The 22,153-nt window shown below is 40.3% G+C and overlaps 2 protein-coding genes across 2 annotated transcripts in view; both read right to left on the bottom strand.

The window, feature by feature from the left end:
- Nucleotides 1–19,884, bottom strand: part of LOC119730292 (synaptic vesicle 2-related protein-like) — a 49,581-nt gene extending 29,697 nt beyond the window's left edge. The window contains exons 1-4 of the mRNA XM_038203110.1: nucleotides 19,801–19,884; nucleotides 8,119–8,259; nucleotides 4,161–4,428; nucleotides 1,862–1,964 (exon numbers count right to left, since the gene is read on the bottom strand). Of these exons, the coding sequence (XP_038059038.1) occupies nucleotides 1,862–1,964; nucleotides 4,161–4,428; nucleotides 8,119–8,156 (409 nt within the window). The 5' untranslated portion in view covers nucleotides 8,157–8,259; nucleotides 19,801–19,884. The remainder of the gene's footprint in view (nucleotides 1–1,861; nucleotides 1,965–4,160; nucleotides 4,429–8,118; nucleotides 8,260–19,800) is intronic.
- On the bottom strand, nucleotides 11,274–18,018 carry LOC119730293. Its single transcript, XM_038203112.1, has 4 exons — nucleotides 17,913–18,018; nucleotides 16,466–16,549; nucleotides 15,810–15,998; nucleotides 11,274–15,043 (listed from the first exon to the last, which is right to left on the bottom strand). Exons 2-4 carry the CDS (start codon nucleotides 16,493–16,495, stop codon nucleotides 13,904–13,906), a joined length of 1,359 nt encoding a protein of 452 aa, XP_038059040.1. The 5' UTR covers nucleotides 16,496–16,549; nucleotides 17,913–18,018; the 3' UTR covers nucleotides 11,274–13,903.
- Nucleotides 19,885–22,153: the final 2,269 nt, after the last annotated feature.

Here is a 22,153-nt window from a genome sequence, read left to right as displayed (position 1 = left end):
AATAAGAGGTTCTATAAATAAAAGGTGAACCTGAAAAGGCTCAACTTGAAACTAGAAATCTGTTTGTCACGTGCACAGCCGTTTCGGCTGTTTGATATGACTCTGTGACATGTGATGACGTCATCATGACATCACTTAAAGTTTTATCTATAACCGATAATACATCCTGGTCTAGGTACCTACCAAGTTACAACCAAGTTATGTAGATAAAGACATTTGGAAATGCACCTTCACTGTGACGTCACATGATTTGTGATGATGTCATCATGATGGCACTTCAATTTTCACCAATAACATATTCTGTTCTAGGTACATGTAAATACCACTTTCCAACCACATCGGAAGGACTTGGAAAATGCACGTTTAATCAATGTGACGTCATATGAAAAAAATTAGCCCTTCCCAGCGCCCTGTTTAAGGGCGGCGGGTACGAGCGGATTTGAAGTGGGTAAATTTGAGTAAATGCAAAAGAGTTACAACTCAAAATAGCACCCCCTACTGTGTCTGCCTTGCTTCAAAAAGGCTAATGGGGCTGGATACATATGTGTAGCCTGAAGGGTACACATTCTGAAGGTTGCAGGTTAAAATATGCTCAAATCAATTTCTGTGTTGAAGCCAAAGTATATTTTTTTGTAGATTCAAATTTCATCAAAAATGGAAACCCAGATGTAAATGTACATTATAAAAAAGGTAATACATATTTTCAAAAAGCTAAAGATCATGTAAAACACCAATGTGTCCTCTTTCCAATGATACCTTGATTGTGTGTCTGTGGCCACGGATGACTGAGCATTCGTTATTATTCTGTCACGGGTCAAAACCTGTTCTGGGCCAAGTTTGTGCAAAAGGGTAACTGGTATTCTGGGCATGTGGAACGGCTTAATTCAAACACGGATCCTACACACAAGGATTAACGACTCGGCCAAACTCCTGGTTAGACGCGTGATAACGGCCTGTACTGGTGGCAAATACCATGAATACTTTCCAACAAAGACCACTGCGCGTGGTGGCTTTCATATTTGCAAGGCTCTACGCCCGATCTGGCCTCAAAGTCTGTCAAGCCAACGAATTATATTTTGAATATTCATGAGTCTACGTTTTTGGTCTTTATTATTGAATTCTGATAAGTGATAACTACATAACCATGGTAATGCCGAGCACAATATCTTTAGCTTTAAGATGAACAATGAAATGTCGCTTTTGTTTCATCGGTTCGGCATCTTATCTCTCTAAAACTTTTTAATAAAAGCCTAATTAATAACAAAATTTGGGTTAACGGTGTTCTTCTCGAAATTTGACATTTATTTTCCGGGTAAATACTTCATCTATGACGACAAAAATTGCACAATACCATCTGTTATATCCTGAAGTATTTATTTTTAAAAAAAATTGGAAGAATTAAATCTTAAATAAGGAGTACTTTTACTTACAGTTTTATGAATATTTCCGTTTTAGATGGGGGGAAGTGGCGGGTCGGACTATTTTGACGGCAGCGCCACTTACACCCCTATTATACTACTCACAAATTGGCCACATACATATCACCAAGGTCAAATTGAGGGACTAAAATTTTTTTTTTTTTTAAATGTAAAAAATTCCTCTGGGGGGCCCAAGTCCCCTGAGGCCCCCCCCCCCCCCCCTGGGTGCGCCACTGCTTGACAGAATAACAATGAATGCTCAGTCATCAGTGGCCACACACACACACAATCAAGGTATCATTGGCAAGAGGACACAAAGTTTCACAAGATCGTTAACTTATTTGAAAATATTCATTAGATTTTATATAATGTATATTTACATCTGGGTTTCCTTTTTTTTTGGGGGGGGGGGGATACGCCCTGAATATTATCATACAATGTACCTTCTTTGGGTTGGCTTTCATCACTGTCCAGTTCCCCCAGGGTCCCCTGCTGGCCATCCCTCAGAGCAGTCAGGGAGGCTGTTCGCTTGACCTTCGGCAATCCCTGCAAACAAGAAATGGACATTAATCAATTTAAAAAATAGAGACCAGATGTCCGACCGAGTGTTTATGAGATTCACAATGGACCGTTCTGGATCTCCCCATAAGTCCTGCCCATCTTTGGTCGGTGTGCATTTCTCACAGTGCTTGTGACCAAGTTTAACCGAAGTATACCGTGGTCATCTGATCAAAATCTGTGATCTAACTGGTCAGTGCGCGCTTTTTGATTTGCAGGCCGGAAGGGGTTAATACAGAGTGGTCCAAAATAAAGTCCACACTTTTTCAGAGGCAGATTTCTAATAATTGTAGAGACATGTTGAAATTGTTTCAAAATATTCCTAAACTACAAGATCTTGGTCGTATATGGTAAAAACAACGTGGAAAATAAAGCTCAAATTTTGCTAAGCAAATTTTTGTGCTTAGCAGCGCCTTGAAGTCGGGCCATGGTCTGTGCACAAACTGTCGATTGCACTCTGTGACCTACATGTACTCGCAGCTGTCGGTGAAGCACATACATGTATGTGCAATGAGCCGTAGCAGCTGCATAAGATAGTTACACCCCTCCGTGTATTATAACTAGGGAGTAAGTACATTTGTATGTGCTTGACCAATTAAAAAAGTACGTTTAAAACAACCAAGCTGAAGCTGAGGGTCATTATCAGTGACCGGACCACCGTGCTGGTTTTTAACATTCATGTACTTGTTTTATACCGGCCAAGCACATATTTATTCCCATTCATAAATACTTTCAAAAAGTCAAAAAGTCAAAACAAGTTAAACATTATTAATTTCCAAAAATATTGTTCAACAATTTTACTTTGTGTTTTGTAAAACACCCCTCTAAAAATCATTAGCGCATGCTTGTCATGTACTGCGTGATGTGGTGCAGAAAGCAGCAGTGCCTGTGTAGTGTGATATTTAGGCCTATGAAATACGGACTCAATGGTAAGTATTGCGGATACATGTCTAAGTGAAGATAATTAGGTGAGTGACTAGTAACGTGAGAGGGTTCACCAAAAAAAGAGTAAAAGGGATCAGATTTCACAGGAATAAAAATTGTATGTGACACCGGAAAAAAAGGTGTATAAAACATGTTTTAACAACTGTTTAAAACCACCCACATGACGGGCTCTGCATAAGAATTGAGTGCACAGACTTGTATCCCGTTTGTTAGTGTGACGTCCCTTCAGTTTAAACCACGCCCACTGGCCATTAAGTAGCATTGGAACCATTGGAACCGGAAGTTGACGCAACTTGAGTGTTTATCCAATGGGCGCTAGTAATCAGTGGTGCGCGGGCGTGTATGGCATTTTTACTAACGAACCGGATTGTTGTCTCTAGTCCATCGCAAGTCCTTACAAGTCCGTCGCAAGTCGATAACAAGTCATCCAGTGTCAAGTCACAAGCTATTCAAGTGAACTGTGACAAAGGTATTCCTGTTATACACCCAGCTGTTACTAGTGACTGGACTTGTAATTGATCTATCAGCAGACTTGTGATGGACTTGACTACAACACGAGTAAGATTCGAGGCTTTGCACGGTGGCGATACTAAATAATGAAAGGTTTGCGGAAACACCATGTGCGAATAATTTCTCAACTAAGAGAATGGTTCTGAAAAGAACCAGAGGTATAAACTCGACGTTCCGGTCAGTATGCTCTGACCGTCTTCAGGAGAATGCCTAAACTCTAAGAAGGGAAACACTTATGTAGCAGAAGCGAAAGCGATGAAGAGTGAAGTTGCATCCTGTGTGGATGCCAAGTGGCTGGGATCCTAGAGCAAGCTTACTGCCCACTGAAGTGGTTGCAGTCTCAGTAGAGGGAGGACCTAGGGTATAGGAGACCCATCAGTCTAAGGCGAAGGTTAAGGACAGTCACTTGATTTCTTTGGAGACAGTGGAAAGAGAGCAGGTGTTAATAAAGGAACAGGCTACATGGGTCATTCAACAATCTGGGGTCCACTTTTTTTCCCCATCCCTTTTACATCTGACATCCATATTACAATTCTGATGCACTCATAAATGCACTTATAGATGCACTCATAATAGCTCCAAGAGCTATTATGAAAAGCAAACTACCTGTATAACAGAAATGGTTTGAAGTCATTCTAATGATACTTGAATGGCACGTTACAAAGTACCAAGCTACCAGGGAGGGAAAAACTGGCAGACTTTGGACCTGAAATTTATGGAATGACCCACATGTGACTGGGGCAATGGGAGGAGTCTCTGTGTTGCCTCTATAGAGTCCAGCTCTTCCTCTTCTTCTTCTTCTTCTTCCTCCCTCTGGCGTAACTCGTAAAGCTGCTCATGGGCCGAGGTCATCCGTGAGCGGTCAACGATGACCACCTCCGAGTTCCAGTGGGCCGGGTTAGGGTCGTGGGTGCTGAGGCTGATCTCATGGTAGCTGGAGCCGGACGCGTCTGATGATGATGATGGGACGTTATCGGTGGGCCGATGTTTCACATCTCTGTAACCCAAAAGTACGAGTTTATACAATTATTATGAAGATTTTGAACATGTATACAGGCCCTCATGGATAAAGGGTACCATTGCCAACGCAGTACTGTTTGTGATAGGTAGAGCAAGCCCATAGGCAGGGAGGTCAGGGGGTTGGACGAATCCCCCCCCCCCCCCACCAAACAAAATAGAGAAACAAAATCATCCGCAGTCCACATTTTCCTCACGATCAACATTTCAGTTTTACTCAAATGGGTACTTGCCAGTGTTGGAGTACTCGTACTCGTACTCGAGTACAACTGGAGTACACGCAAGTACTCAGCTCGTACTCAACTATCAGTACTCGGAAATTATTTGGACTCGGCCCATACTCGAGTCTTTGTACTAGAATTTTGGCACGGACTTGTTGGCTTGGACTCGTTGCTCTACTCTGGTACTCGGGAGTACATATCGAGTACATTTTTTTTTTGATTCTATATAGCTCATCCTGGAATGCAACGCAAGCGTGGTGGCACGTTGCAGTCTGTATTACGGCCATAGATACAGAATAAAAAGACTAGATCGGCAGTGCGTGCATATGCCCCCATTCACTGTGCGAAAAATGTGCACCATTTTTGTGGTCCCTCGCGGACTGGCCAAAAATTAACTAATATAAAGTCATACGGCTAAATGTATCTGTCCTCCAGCACGTGACCTAGCTCAACGCGCGCGAAGCTAGAAATGCGCACCGAGTAGGTACGCGCTGCGCACACACGTGCCACTTTTGGTTTCGGTTACGATAATTTTATTTTCTGCAAACTTATAAACCTGTAACCCTTACATTGTGCAGGCCATTTATTCAAGAGCAAACGGTTTTCAGTAAAAGCGTTTGCTTAATTTTATTCATACAGATGCGAGTAAACGCTAATAAAATTGGTAGTAATATTTGAAAATTTCAATATTTCGATATGATTTAAAAACTGCTATGGGCAATATCGATATCAAAATAATATCTAATAATTGAGTAATAGCTATATATTGACGGTGCTTAGCCTCAAGTACATATCCAAATGTATCGATTTCCATGCGTATTCAACTGTTTATTAGACATGATCAGGTCCACTTCATGGTCAAAAAAGACATCGCCCCTTCCACAATTGTCCACAATTATAGGATCTACATGCAAAAAGCGAGAGATCCAGCTTTCTGTGGATGAGTTCAAAGTAGATTAAAATATTGCACACCATCGGACACTAGTTGGCGCTCTTCATTGCAGCAAGGCAACCAAGGCCAAGTTCGGGCAAGGACCATTAGTCGACTAGTGGTTGATTTGTGACGTACCTTACGCCTGCGCACTGATAGCAACGTGCGAACGTCTCTAGTCAAACGCTGGTCAAAATGTCATCGCAAAACTTCTGGATCCTGGCTCTCTGCTAGCGTTATGAATGCGCGCGGCTATTGGTTACCAGCGAAGCAACCAACCCCAGTAGGCTGGTTCCAAATAGTCGACTAGTGTAGTCAACCACCGTCGACTAGACAGAGTTCGGGCAAACGTTAGTTAACCATTGGTCAACTATAGTCCTTGCGCGAACTTGGCCCAAGCTGTGAAATGCATTTTTATTTGTGTAACCATATGTTCTGCAATTGGTACCGGTAGGTGGGATTTTCTTCCCATACTGCATACAGTTACATATCAAGCCATGAAACTCCATGCCCCATGGTCAGCAGGGACCAGCCGAGACAAGTTCACAATATTCATGTATGTTCCTCCTAACTGGAGTCATGTCTGCCCGAGTCATTGATTTTTAGCTAGATTGTATTTGAAGGTCCGCTTATATTACCCACTGTGTTGGTTTTAGGTGTAATTAACTTTGTTTTTGATTTGGTATGATGAAGTTTCTGGTTTTACGTTAGTTTAGTTCCAGTTGGTTTGGCTATTGGTCATTTGTTTTAGTCTATATTTTTAGTCTTGGTCTTTGCAGTTGTTGTTTTTTTGGTTTAAGGTAAATTTTAGATTGCATTTGCAGTTGTTTTCTGTTGTAAATAAAACTGGGTTTTTTTAATCTTTTTTGTTTGAATTAAAGAATTTTGTCTCTTGTCTTGATTGTTTCAGTTCGTTGCAACCGTTACCTTCAAATATCCTGAGTTTATTTCAGTTCGGTTAGTTCATTCCCCAAGCGTGTTTGTTTTGTGCGAGTTCCCCCTAGTGTGCTAGTTGTCCAAGTAACATAGGCATGTAACAAATATACAGTGAGTTTGCGACAGTATTTGAGACAGCCTCCAAAGGAGCTTCAACTAAGATGTTTAGCATGCTTTTTATCAAGGCAGTTATATTCCTGGCAACATATGTCTTGGGCAGTACTCAGATCACAAAGGCATTTTGTTTTTTAAGTCCGATTCCTATTACGTGTACATGTATGTAAACAGTACGGCATATAAAGAGTACCACATTAAACCACATTATTGTGCACATGTACATCAGGGTACTTCATCGGACTCCGAATATGGACTCGTACTCATCACTGTTTACGCTTTGTTGGTTGATGAACTGGGCCCAATTTCATGGCTTTTTACCATTAGAAAAACAAATCTCCACTTAATGCAGCCAAAACGTCTGTGGGTCATTCCACCAGGTTGGGGAACAAAGTGTGACATATGACCATATTAAAAAAAGCATGAATGCCTTGCTAGCAGTTGCTCTACATACAGACATAATATTTGTTGTTGGGTGTTTCAGTACTGCAGAAAGTTTGAAATCATTTCAATGTATTTTGCCAAAAATATGAGCAAAAAATGTCTTCTTGGACGTAACATTGACACTTTGTCAGTGTAACATCCAAATATGACATTTGTACTTTTTTTTAAATTTCTGCGAAACATTACCCAAATTCACTTTGCGTACTTCTTACTCTACATGTAACACAATAAGAAAAGCTTTTGTTATGGTAGTCAGGCATCAAATGGAGCAGAAATGATAGCTTGGTTGTGTGGACGTAACATTTACACCGTGTAAAACCCAAATGTCACACTTCCATTGAGTGATTTTTACACCGTTACATCCACACTTGAAGTATTGTTTCTGCTATATTTGAACCCTGACTATACCAAAACAAAAGCTTCCGTGGTGCTTAGGTGTCCAGTTGTAAATATGCAATGTCAGTTTGGGTAATATTTTACATACTTGTAAAAAATGGCCCCCCGCAAAAAAATTTGGATACAACATTGACACAGTGTCAATGTTACGTCCGAATTAATACATTTTTGCTCATATTTTTGTCACAGTACTTTCAAATGATTTCAAACTTCCTCAAGTATTGAAACTCCTTAAGACAAATATTATGTTGAGCAATTGTTTAGAATGCATTGATACTTTTAATAGTATAACCAAATATATGGATGTAACATGCACTGCTTCCCAACCCGGTGGAATGACCCCTGTGCTTACAATGTACATGCACTTTTGGCTTATTCCAAAGGTTGGCAAGGAATTTCAGCTTATGGGCATGCTTATAGTCACTACGGATTCCGTGCTTATTGAGTTAACCAGATTTTCCGTGCTTATTGAGTTAACCACAAGTTCATTTTTTTTATTGTTGGCACAGACTATTGATAGTCTTATAAGCACGGAATTCTGTGATACGCAGAACCAGGAAATACAATTGGGCCCTGATGCTCTTTGTTGCATGCAGTATGGTGCTATGTGCAAACTACAAGTACTTACGGCAGTCCGGTGGGGAGACCAATATCACTCTCTGCCATGGCTCACTAGTTTGTTCAGCACATCCACACCACCAGCCCAGAAGTCAACACTAGCTGTTTGTAAACTGGCACATCTATACAATGTACACAGAGGCCTGTTTGTCTGCAAAACAATTTTACAAAGAAACCCAATCAATCAGCATAAAATATCGTAAAACAAAATCACCAAGGTCGTAATATTCCTGTACTGTACTAGCCTACCATGTAGATGAGTTGCGTATGGTTCACCACATTTCCCATTATCCTTTTATTAAGACCCAGACGTCATGCTTGAATAAATCTGTTGAAATATTGCCATTGCTTTCCGAACAGCATGCGGTTTTATTTGCATTTCCAAATTAAAAATAAAAATTATAATAGACTGGACTCATAAAGTATTCGTGAACAAGCAGTTTGTGGAGTTTTGAGTTCAATTTTTTTTTAAATACAGGGTGTAGGCCTAGTCCGAGTAACTTGGACCCAACTTATCGCCTTTTTAAAAGGCAATAACTTGGGTCCAAGTTACTGGGACTAGGTGTAGGCCTACCTAAAAAACAAAAAAAAACAAAAAACAAAAAAACAGGAAACTCAGCTGTAAATGTAAATTATAAAAAAAAGCTGATAAATATTTTCAAATAAATTTAAAGATTATGTGAAACACCAATGTGTCCAAGTTCCAACAATACCTTGATTGTGTGTCTGTGGCCACGGATGACTGAGCATTCATTGTTATTCTGTCAAGGATCAAAACTTGTACTGGGCCAAGTCTCACCTGGCAAAGATGTCTGGCTGGTTTGTTATGCCATGGTAAGCTGACGCGCGTTCTGCAATATATGCAATGTTGTGCAGAGGTGGTGGCCACTTGAAGGCATTAGGCCATGAGGGGTTTAACTTCAACAATGAGAGTGGTTAAATCACCGTGTCAAATTTGAATAAATTGTTTCAGAGAAAAAGATGTCTTCTTTCTTTAAGCCGTTCCTGATGCCCACAATACCAGTTTAGGGGCCTACCCTTTTGCTCAAACTTGGCGCAGTACACCTGACCCTTGATAGAATAACAATGAATGCATAATCAAAGTATCATTGCAAAGAGGACACATTGTAGACTTTATGACAGTCGTTAGATAGTTGTATTTTGTCCGTGAACTTCAGTCGAACTCCATCGGCGCGGCTGGGATAAGACTAGTTCGTAATCGGCCGGGTTGCAACAACGACTTGATGATTACGTTCGCACACCGTCATTCATATATGCGTGCAGTACAATACATATGCAGTGCATTTTTGCGGTGAGATCCAATCGCGCAAATGAGGACTCATTCATTCCGGATACATGGGGAGATCTTCTCAATACGTCGGGGACAAGTTTGCAGATCTGATGACGTTTTAATGACCAATACACTCAGCTACAATGTGTATCATTGTGATATACTTGATCAATTTATTTGTATAAGTACGCCCTATAATGATTTTTGTGATGTTACACAACACAGAGTACAAACCCTCGAAGTAATTAGAATGATCTTCCGTGGTGGCCTAGAATACGCTCTGGAATCTGAACCAATCAGTGTTCGCATAGAATTCACTAGCGATTCAAAATTCTACCATATGTTGTGTACAAAATTGAAAACGTATTCGCCAAGTCATCAATTGAAAAACAATAGTCAGCATCAATTGGTCTGGGAACCAGACCAAACGCAAGAAATCACATAAAACCTAAATCTTTTTATTCCCAAAAATTGAAAAAAAAATTGGACTTTTTTATTTTGTTTCAATTTGTGTAAGTTTGTCCTGTGCGGTTTTGCCGTGCCAAGAAGTTGATTCACATGCTGACTTTTACGACGAATGCACACTAAACAAAATTAATGGATCACCAAATAATCATCCACCATATTGTTTTCTGGCTATAAAAAGTTATATCCAAAAACATATTTTTTATCCACGTACCAGTACCAAACAACCTTACCTTTTTTTCAATGTAATACCGGAAGGACACATGTTAGTATTTGAGTACTACCAAAATACAAGGTAAAAGATCAGGAATGGGATATTGTTTTATTCACTTTACCTTAAAGCTAGAGTCCATCATTTGCAGCCATCCAAAAAGTAACTGGCGTAATTATTGTTGCAAAACTAACTTGGTTGAAAGATAGTAAGGAAACTAAACTCCCTGTGAAATTATTCTCTCTGGGAAGCTGTCATTTTGAAGTAATTAACGAAAGAAGGCAGTTCCAACGGTGATTCTTAAGAAGCACCATAGGAAAATTTAAATTAGTAGTTCGTTTTGTTATTCAGCGCAGCGCGCACAAGTATTGGAACGACGCACACACGCGCGCGGTTGTTATAATTCGTCGGATCAGTGCGCTACGTCGCGTATAGCTGCAATTCAAAACAATTCAAAACATGATTCAGTAACTTTTGATTTGAAATTGAGATCTTAGAATGCTGTTTTTCTTGGAATGTACAGCTGAAGCTGAGCTGAAACTTCATCAGGTTAGTTGCTCAGTATCCTTCATTAGATTTTGAACTCTTTTGTTGCTTCAAACGAACAAAATGCACAAATTACAAATGATGGACTGTAGCTTTAAAGGGAAGATACAACATTTGCAAACATCAAAAAATGAATTGATCAAATTATCCCAAAATATCTTAGTGGATTGTAAAGGAATGACACGTAGTCTAAGCATCCTGTAAAGTTGTGGCTCCTGGTGTCCTGACATTTTCAAGAAAAACTGTATTTTTCCAATGCTGGTCGGCCGACCAGCGTTGGAGAAAACTGGCTTTTTTTTCAAAAACTGCTCCTAATTGTTCATATTAAGTTCGTCTGCATTTTCTTTGCAATTGATTACACATCTGTGAAGACTACAAGCCTGCTAGACTGATCCTCTGATCTTCTATCCCCAAAGTCTATAATTGCTCCGTTTCATCTTAAGTGGGGTCAGGGAACCAGACTACAAGAATATGATTAATTTTCGTGGTTTTTCCAGCATCTCCGAACCCAAAACGTGAAACAAGTCAGTGTAACAATATTTGCTATAACATACTAGTCCTCCAAATCCATTTATTTCTGAAAAATTGCAGCAAAAGCAAATGTTGTACATTCCCTTAAAAGGTATAAAAAGATGTAACATCTTGAGCCAAATGCTCAACTTAAACATTTGATAAAAAGAATATTCATGAAGAGTTCACATGAAGAAACGATTGTTTTCATTAACCTCGGTATGACTTGGCTTGTATTTAAACTAAACAACATAAATTTCAAGTTCATATGTTTAACCTCGATCACGCACATGCACAGAAACTCTTTTCTTGAAACAAATACATGTATAAAAGCCCTGAAAGTACAAAAGCAAATTTCTGAAACATCTGAACAACTTGTTTTCGCATTAACATTCAAAAGGTTTGGTATTAACATATATAATCTCGAAAAGACAAATATAATCCACTTGGTTTTTTAATGGGGATATAATGTATGTTGCTTTTTATGAAGCGTTGACAGTAATTTGCACTTTTACATACACTGCACTCCCTACATTTGCAAATAAAACAGAAATACAAGATGTCCCGTCAGTGTAGGGCTTTCACAAATATACTGAATATTCAAATATTCCATCATCAACCGAATATTTGAATTGCTTTTTGCCGCTTCGAATTATTCAAATACAAGAAAAAATGTTATGTTACTTTATCATAACGTTGCGGCGTTTTATTGTCAGGCGCCACGGTAACTTTGTTGTCGACGGTGGTTCGCTGTTTCTGTCCTTTTAGCATGTTAAAGGGAAGATACAACATTTGCAAACATCAAAAAATGAAATGATCAAATTATCACGAAATACCTTACTGGATTGTTAGGAATGACAGTCTAACGCGTCCAGTAAAATCGTGGCTCCTGGCGTGCTGACCTTTTCAAGAAAGATTGTATTTTTCCAATGCTGGTCCGCCGACCAGCGTTGGAAAAAACTGGCTTTTTTCAAAAACTGTTCCTAGTTTTTCATATTTAGTTATTCCACATTTTCTTTGCAAATGATTTACACACCTGTGAAGGCGCGGTATCTGCATGCAATTTTAAAGGCACAGCACGCACTTGCAGCGGGCAGTTTTGAATATCCGAATATTCGGTCACACACAGTTTTGAGTAATCAAATACTAAATTATTCATAAGTGGACAGCCCTACGTCACTGTCTTGAAGCATGCACACGTACATGTACATTGTATGTATAACAGCTGTGCAATGTTTACATGCAATATGGTGTGGATCAAGTTCAGAAAAAAAAAGGGAAGATTTCACTATGTATGTAGCCAAAAAGACTTGAACATTCTATGCTGGAGAATAGGAGTCTTGCATGAGTACAGATTTCTTTTTTGAGCTTTGTGTGGTGCTTAGAACTGAGAAGCAGTTTTAAAAAATACGACATCGAATATGTGTGCTCTCTGTTTGAAAGTCTGAAACACTGTTCACAGGCAACTACAATGTGTTTGAAATGTGGAATGAGCCAGCTCTTTGCAACGCCTAACAAAACAATGACGATTGTGTAGTTACATGTACAGGCTCCTCTTTAGTTTTGGTCAAATCAGAATCAAGGGTGTTTTCTTTATTATTCTAAAAACTTTTTCAACATAAAGCAGACTTCTTTTCATTCTAATGGCATCGTTTTTTTGTAATTTTGAAAAAATTTCTTGCGGTAGAAAATGCAATTTTTTTTCGGGGCTGTAGGCCTACAGTGTGTTGTGGTAACCGCCATCTAAATTTTCGTGTTGCGTTTTGTCGTCTTCATCGTCGTTTTACCCCAAAATTTCCCCCATAAAAAAAATCAAAACCCTGCACTTATGGCATACCGGTACCTGTTGGTATTTAAATGTCGCTAACTACGGGTAGTTTGGCAAGTCCAATTTTTTTGTCTCTTACACACATACATGTATAGGAACATGGCCCATAACCATGGTAACTACACAACTGCCAAAACAATATTATACATGTACATTTACACTGTACAATGCTACCAGTAAATCCCCAATGATCTGCTAGGAACTTGAGTCTGCTATGAAAAAGAGCTAGTTTTCAAATTAGTTCTCTGAAAAGGGAACATTTATAGAATATAAACAAACATATGCACGCACTTGCATGCATGCACTAAAAAGAGCACCGTTTAAATTTGATTGTTGTGGGTTGGTCCATCACAGGTTAAGTCACAAGTAAATCGCACAAATCCATTCACAATTCCTGTCACAAATAACAGTGGATGAACAATACCGAATGGTTTGTCACAGTTCATTTCAATAGCTTTTGACTTGACCGAGGACGGGAGAACTTGTGATCGACTTGTAATGGATTTGTTAAGACTTGTGAGGGCTTATTATTGACTCAAACACAACAATGTTAATACATTGTACAACACATGTACATGTACACCCTGCACATGCAATATACATGTATGTGTCAGAGTTTGAGAAACTTGCATAGGATGATGATTACATCAATTCTCAATCTTCAGGTGAGGACGAACATGAAGAAGAGGATGGCGAGGCAGAGGATGATGAGAAAGAGGACGACGACGAGGAGAACGATGATGGAGAGGATGATGACAAATTGTCAAAGGTCTTGTGTGACAAAATCGGGAACTCCTGCACTTTCTCCTGATGATCCCGCTTCTGACACCAGTGTCCGTGCTCTCAGCTCTCGTGTCTTCTTTGTCGCAGCTTTCTTTCTTGTCATTGCCCGACGTGATGAGGACCTCCTTGCCTTCTTCTTTGGAGGGTCCTGGACAGATGAATCATTCAGAGGTATAGATCCCCAATTTTTTGAAAGAGCCCTGGAGTCGACTTGGTGAAAGTGCCTTTGCGTAAACCTTGCTGGCCACCTCGCAGACACGGTTCTTTTCGAGTACTGAAGAGGAGGAGGTTGCCATGCGCTTGCGGCAGTTCTGATTGTACATCTTCTCAAATGGGCCAAACGGCCCAAGATCATGAAGATCGTCGGTCTGCAGTACATAACTGGTGTAGGCCGGACGAAGGAACATCAAGATATTATGCCGCTTGGCCCAGTCGCTCAGGGGGACGCTGGAGATGTGTGCTCTGCGGCCGTCAAACAAGAGAAGGACTGGTTGGTCGTCAGTGTGCTCCGTTGCGTACCTCAGGAAATGGTTGGCCAGGTAGTCTTTGTAGATCTCCAGGTCTGACCAGCCAGACTCACTGACTGATCCGCTTGTTCCCGGCAATCCGCCTCTCAAGAGCTCTTGCCTCATTCTCCTTCCCGGAAAAACAAAATACGGCGGAATTTGCTGCCCGAGGGCATTCCCGCATCCAATGATGGTGACGGTCTGCGATTCTGTTTCTGCCGATGCCGATATTTTCGCACTCTTTTCATCTACGCTGTAGATGCGCTCCGGCGCATTTGTCAAATTGTTCTTGCTGAGCAGACTCTCTAGACTAGCAAAGTAGGACAACACGTTCTTCTCGGAGGTGGCACTGGCTAGTTGCGATTTTGCACAGAACGGCTTGCCCAGTTCTAAATCCGGCCATCGCCGCATGAATCCCTTGATCCACTGCCAAGACAGCGCGTGATTTCGGTCACGCTTACCAAGGCTTGCAGCAAGGACAATGGCACTGCTCTTCACGTCCCTGGTGCCAATCTCATACCCGCAGTCCGCCATTGTTTTCAAGTGTTCTACGAGCCGAGTCTCCTGCGCAGTGCTTAACATTGGTTTCCTTCCGGATTTCGTTACCTCGGGTCGGACTTTACCGTTCACTCGTACTCGCAAGGTGGCCTCGGGCAGGCCATACTTCCTGGCCGCTCCGCGGATCGTCTCCCCTCCTTCCTTGACGGCACGGTAGGCTTGCGTAGCGGCCGTCGGTGGATAGGCCCTGTACTTCGTTCCATTCTTGAATGGCGGTGCAGGACCGACACGCATGTTCTAGAAAATGGAAAAGATACCACAGTCGGGATCAACGGTGAACGATTTACCATTACATTTAGCAATCAATCACTAAGTACCAGCCACTTCATGCCATTAACCCTTACTCTCTGAGGGTAGTTTACTGCATGTCAGTTGGTTATGCCAATGCCCTCCAGCTGCAGTTTATTGGCAGATAGTTTTTCTTAACAGTGAAGGCTCCAATTGGCAGGAGTTGGAGGCCCTGGAGGGTGCCTGATACTGACCAGCTGGGGGCACTCACTTTGTTATCAGAGGACTCTCATTGTTCTCTGTGGCATGTATTGGAGTGCCTGTCCAGTTACCCTTGAAATGACATGGCAGATATTGGAGGGCCATGCAAAAAACATAGGAGATTTTCTTGAGGCACATATTGGCATGCGTTGGAGGGTCTAGTAGGGTAAGGGTTAATAAATAGACAATGGGTATACTACCCACGTACATTGCACAGGCGTACGGATCCTCGACATCTTTGATGTCAAAGAGACTCTGTCGCTCTTACTTTTGAGAGTTCAGCCTCAGAAATTTGGACATGGCCAATAAATCCCTACCCTAATAATCATGATAAGACCTCCATGTATCACATGGTGATTGGTGAATAGATGGTAGAATAATATGGGTCCATTTGCAAGCAGCACTTTAGTTATGGAAGCCTCGTTTTACAGAGGGGGGAGGGGGGGGAGGGGGGGTGTCCCCACCCGAGTTTCACCACAGTACTTATCATTGGTTTCACTCTGGATTTCGTTACCTTAGTTCGGACTTTAGCGTTGACTTGTTTTCGCAAGGTGGCCTCGGGCAGGCCATGCTTCCTGGCTGCTCCACGGATTGTCTCCCCGCCTTTTTTGACAGCATGGCGTGCTTGAGTGGCGGCCGTTGGTGAATAGGCCCTGTACTTCGTTCCATTCCTGAAAGGCAGTGCAGGACTGACACACATGTTCTAGAAAATGGAAATGACATACAAAGAAAAGTTCAAACAACTCCAAGCCCTAATATTAGTAATAACATTTTTTTCACTACATCAAAAACAAAACAACCACACAACCATTGTGTACTTCTTCAAACTTAAACCTTCATCACATTTCATAAACCGCTGTCAATGTTGAACGATTTACAGTTTTTGGTAGCAAAAAGGATATCAAAATGTAGCAACATCATCAAAGGTCTACAAATAACGTTATCATAATACGATCAGATTCAAAATCATGACCCCTCCAATGAGTGTGGACTTTCTTTCTTTCTTTTTGGCAGTGTTTGTTTGAGATGAAAATATGTACGCTAATATTGGGATATTCAGTTGATTAAATATTTGAATATTCGGTATATTTGGCACATCCAAAAATCAAGAGACTTTTGTAAAGAAAAAAACCTATTACTTAAGATTGCAAATTTTGACCCAAAACTCACCTTAACACTCTTATCCTTAACTTTCTTCATGACGACGGATCAGTCTGAAAACAATTTACAGTGCTCTGCGTCCATGTAGCAGTCCTATGCAAAAACAAGGAATTTAACTGCTTTGCAGTCTCTGTCAACTATGTATAGAATACAATACCGAGTTTACCGACTATCACAATAAGTATCTCCATGTGTCATGGTCATATTATGGTGTACCGTGTACAGATGGTGGCATAAATTTGGTCCGGTTTGCAAGCGGCAATTCGGTCAAGTACAAACAAATTAATTGTTTTTCAACAATTCTCATCCTGGTTTTTTTTTAACATTGGAGGCTTTTTCGCCCCAAGATGGCAGATTTTCCATTTTTTTGATGACTCTTTTGCTGATACAAAATTGTGTCCAAAGGCATGAAAGCGCCTATTTATAACCCTTTCTGAAATAAAAAGCCATGATAGCTAAACAAAATTTGGAAACAAATCGAAGCACAATATATTGACAATATACAAGGCCTATATTTAGGGCGTTATATTACATGTATTAAGGGCATTAGATTTAGGGGGTTAAAATGCTGATTTTTGAATAACAGGCAACAGCCGCGGTGCACTTTGCCTAAGTTGACACACGCTCAGTGGATGATTAAAGCTCCAGTCTGGTTCCCTGACCCAACTGGCCTCAAGTGTCTACTTAAGTGGGGCCGGGGAAACAGTCTGGTAAATATCAGAGATGCCATGCTTGTTTCAAAACCGTCGGAATTCGTCGTCGAATTAACATGATTTTTGGTTAACCAGACATCTGAAGAGACATCACTAGACATCAGATAACTCTGCCAAAAGCAGTAACATGCTACACTTGTCAAACTGACAAGCCTGCCCATTGTAGCAATCAATCAGGTCAAAAGTCTCAAGGCCAAACTGCCTCAGAGTCCCTGGTCACTGATGTGTTAAAAAAGATGATGCTGAGCCAGTATTCATGGTATTGTACTTAATTGTTAGTGTTAATGTGTTAGAAATGGCCTAAAAGCTGTTATCAATACATAAATTACTTGTTCATCTGCAAATAGCGCCCCCTAGCATAAAGTAGTGTATGACTGCAAATAGCGCCCCTAAAATAATTATACTAGCGCCCCCCCCTCCACTTTTTGACAGCGCACCGACCTTTAATTTTCAAAGTTGGAGAACACTGTCAGCCCTAAATTTTATCATTGGGTTGTCATTTACAGCCCAATGATAAAATTTAGGGCTTATGTACATGTAACTCCAGCTAGGAGAAAGTCAGGTATCACATACATGTAGTTACTCATTTCTGTTTGCAAATATTCTGTCAAACTTAGTCGAAATTTAGACCCATGAACGTGGCGTTGTGTACAACGCCACGAGCTTACACAAGCAAAAGCATTCTATCTTTTGATCCGCTACATATAACCATGTATAATTTTGCCCATAGGTGAATCACTTACTTTTTAGGCTTCCTGTGAATTTACGCGAGTGTTGGATCTGTCATTGCCAAGAAATTTGATGTAAAGTATGGCACAACTTTGTCACAACGAATGTTTTCAAAATGATCAGAAAATCAAAGACAGGCATGACACTCTGGTACCCCGAGTTCCGCATGCACAAAACGGTAGGAGTATCACCAGTGGGTACCCGACTAACTGTCTTACATGGCAGGATGATCGTAATACCATATAAAATTCTGCTAAATCCACTTCGAAAGTCTGCCAAATCACCTAGTATATTGCTGTTCCATTGTGCAAGGGTTTGTTTTTAGGGATCTTTCAAAAAATGAGATTTTTAAACCACATGTGCCATATTTCTCTAATCTTTTTCATTTTCCTTTATCTTCATAATTCTGCCGAAAAAAAATATTCTGCTGATTTTCTGTACAACTCATTTTTGTATGCAAATATTCTGTCAAATGTAGCCGAAATTCGGCTAGAACCAGACTGGGACCGTGAGTGCATAAAAACGTGCAAAATTACTACTGACGTTTTTTTACTCACCATTTGGCTAATTAATGCCCACACAACACATACATCAAAATGCTATAGTTGCAAGCATGTCACCTGCAAAATTTGAGACCTTAAATCCAATTTTAAGGCAAGGTTTTGCCAGTTCAAAAACCACCCACGTCATTCTCAATGCTCTGGAAATGGGTGTGTGATTCCCAATGTATTCTGGGTAGGTGTAGGAAGAGCCTTGCAGCTTCCTTGTTTTTTAATCAATGGCCAAATGAACATAGCGCCCTCTGCTAAAATATGCAACATTTTTTATTCACTCAGATCAACAAGAGGGCGCTGTTTTATCTACACGATGAAAATGTTATAGCTGAGGAGTCTTTTTGCACAATGCATTGCAGTACACATCAACGTGATGTCTCACGTTTGGATTTCGATAACTCTCTGCAAAATTAGAATTAAAAGCTGAAATTTTGGTGATGCAATGCTCACAACACCAACTTTGCTAGGCAGAAGTTTCGGGGATTATTGAAGAAACTGTAGTGAGTAAGAAGCTTGCAAATTTGATTCACACTGGTTTTATCATGCAGCACAAAGTTTTGCATGATATGGATACCTTAAGTTTTGGGACTCTCATACACAGTATTGAGAGTCCAAAATTTTCGGACTAGGCTAGAACTAGCTCTACTGAGTGGAGCGTTGAACTACGGTACCCTCCGTACCAACGTTTGTACGGAGGGTACCATAGACGTAGCGTAGTTCAATGCTCCACTCAGTAGAGCTAGGCTAGAACGGTCACTATATCTTAGTAATCGCGGATCACAATAGAGTGTTTTTACTACAGACTGAAGCGTGACTCTGTATTAATATTAATAGCCACGTTCACGGGTCTAGCCGAAATTCAGCTAGAACGGTCCCTCATCTGCTCATTCACCATGTTCACACAACACAAGAGTATTTTTACTTACTGCTAGAATTAGAACTAGAACTAGAAGGCTCCATGAGCTCATGCTCAGCGCTCATGCTCATGGGGCCTTCTAATTCTAGAAAGTAGAACTTTATTTTTACTGTACTGCGGTGGATTGAAGCGTGGCTACGCAGCGCGCGCCAGGGGTACGGGTGATAGCCACGTTCATGACGTTCACGGTATAACCGGTACCGGGCGGGTATTACACACGGTAAGTCGGTAGGGCCTATGCATTTTTTTGCATACCCTCGATCTCGAGGACAAAATGCCCCCCCAAAAAAACTGGTAAAGAGAATACAGATGAGAAAGACAGTCACCCTGGATAGATCTACACATTCATGACATTCCATAAGATCCCTAAATTGTTCCCAAAAAGCGGTAATTTTGAAGAAGAAAAATTATTCTGATAAACTTACTGTGTAGTGTGTCTGCCGCATGCCGAGTTGTTCTATTTCATGCATTTACTTTCATTGCTGTTCCGTTGAGGGCGTGTGTATCGAAGAAAAGCAAGTCGCGCTCAACCTCGTCCCCAGTGCTTACTTTATTTCCAACCATACAGCTAAATATAGCTCTATGTTTCCAACCAATTGTGAGAGAGAGCAGGTAGTGGTGGGCGCGTACTGCTCGAAACCCTGGAGTCGAGGTTGAGTCGCGCTTAATCAATGACTGTTTTTCGTGTTTTCCAGGAGTTTACAGTTGATGACAAAAAGGTTATTTGAAAACGATAGAAAAACTTTTTTTCCAATCTTGGTTGCAAATCCCTGTTACAAAACATATTTTTTCGACGGTAGAAGGGACTATTAATCATTTTTAATTTGTGCATTTTGTTCGTTTGAAGCAAAGTGCTCAAAATCTTAAAGGAGGGTGCTGACAATTACAATGTAGGCCTAATTAGTTCAGCTCAGTGAATTCAATTCAATAAACCACTCTGTGGAGGCAGCATCTTAAAGAGCCGAAGCTTATGGTCGATGTGCCCAGCAATACAAGGCAAAACAATACAAACAACACTAATTATAGAATTTGAAATAATAGCAATGGTTAAATAATAATGAATCAGGTAAACGAGAATTAAGTAGGAATGTTCTTAGTTTGTATTTGAATGTATTACTTGGAGGGCAATTAGTTCAACTTAAGACGGTGAAAGACAGTTCCAGAATGATGTAGGCCTATATAAAGCCGAAAACGGAAAAACGAGGCGTTCAATTTGTCGGACTTACGAGGCGTCGGACCTATGAGGCGTCGGACTTATGGGCCTTTATTTGGTTAGGGGATGCGATTTTGTCGGACTTATTATATTATGAGGCGTCGGACTTATGAGTGGACCCTGTGATTTGTTTTCGTTTTGCTGAAAGAACACTGAACTTTTTGTGTGATCCGTGAACAGAACCTTAAAACGGTGGTTGTGTATTCCGTAACTTGAAAAGTACATGTACATGAGTAATTCGAATGATTCTTGTACTATTAAAGGAAGCTTATGAATTGGGCTTTCATATCCTAAATTTTGAAAATGCTACATGCAGAACTTCCCTCAAACAATGGTCCCAACCTTTGGCAGGCATGCAACTGGGAAATCACACAAAAAAGAGGAAATTCAAATTTTTCCCAGTCTTTGTACAGTGTTTTCCTATTTTCAATGGCACACATGGGAAGTAAAAAAAAAGAGGAAATCAGCTGATCCGAGGAAAGTTGCATGCCTGCTTTGGGTTTCCGCGTTTGGGGTTTCGTGTTTAGTTGGGTTTCGTTTTTTTTTACTCACCCTGTAAAAGGGTAAAAGGTAGAAATTGATGGCTTTCGGTGTTTTTTTCCCCATTTTTCCTATTTTTTTTATGGGGGGGGGGGAGACTTAAGGTTTAATTATGACTTGGCAATGATGGCTTTAACTTTTAATCTACAAAAACATAAATAATGCAGAAAATGATGACAGAGGCCCATCCACATTTATTTCCAAATAAATTGGTACCGCCTTTGGTTTTTTAATCTCCTTTTTTTGCATATCAGTTCATTACACAGAGTCAGAACAACTAATAATACACGATACTCTACCAGCAATAAAATTCAATAAAGTTTCCTTTTCGTGGGGACGAATGCAAATATCAACATTGACTCATTTTTCCTTCTTCAAAATATATACAATCAAATAGGAATCAGTTTTAAGACGAGTACTGCAGTAGTTACGTAAGAACAATGAAAGAATAATGTAACACTGTGAAATCAGGAACAAAAAGTAGGGTGAGCTCAAAATTGATTTTAAAATCTATTCAATCCTCCACAGATTTTTAGTACTTTTGAATTTAATGTGTTCACGTCTAGTTCCAAAATAAGTATGCATTTCCATCTTTTAGCTACATAATGGCACCAGCACACTAATCCAACTGAATGCTTTGTACACACTTAAATGCGTCAGCATGTTCTTTCCAAAGCATCCTTTTCCCCAAATACGTGAACTTCGCGATTTTTTTAGAGGCATATAGGATCATTTGCATTCATTTCAAAGGTAATCTACCGAATTATTATCAAAAAGCTTACTTGGATTAAAGATCGTACTGGTATACTATAAACTCCTTGAAATGATTCCGTCTGGCTTGCTGTCATTCACAAGAAATTAAGTTGTGATTTTCAACGATCAGTCAGTTGACAGATTTTTGGAAGTAAACAGTGCTAAAGTGACAAAATGGTGTTTTGTGATCAAAAGGTTGTGCATGGTTTTCACTGTTGCATCGGAAATCGTAACATCCACCGAGCTCAAACTTCCACAGGTTTAAGGTTTTGAACATTC

This window comes from Patiria miniata, unplaced genomic scaffold (genome assembly GCF_015706575.1).
Source record: "Patiria miniata isolate m_02_andy unplaced genomic scaffold, ASM1570657v1 HiC_scaffold_22, whole genome shotgun sequence".
Classification (NCBI taxonomy): Eukaryota; Metazoa; Echinodermata; class Asteroidea; order Valvatida; family Asterinidae; genus Patiria; species Patiria miniata.
The sequence above is the reverse complement of the archived record's forward strand: the minus strand, read 5'-3'. Positions and strand labels throughout refer to the sequence as shown.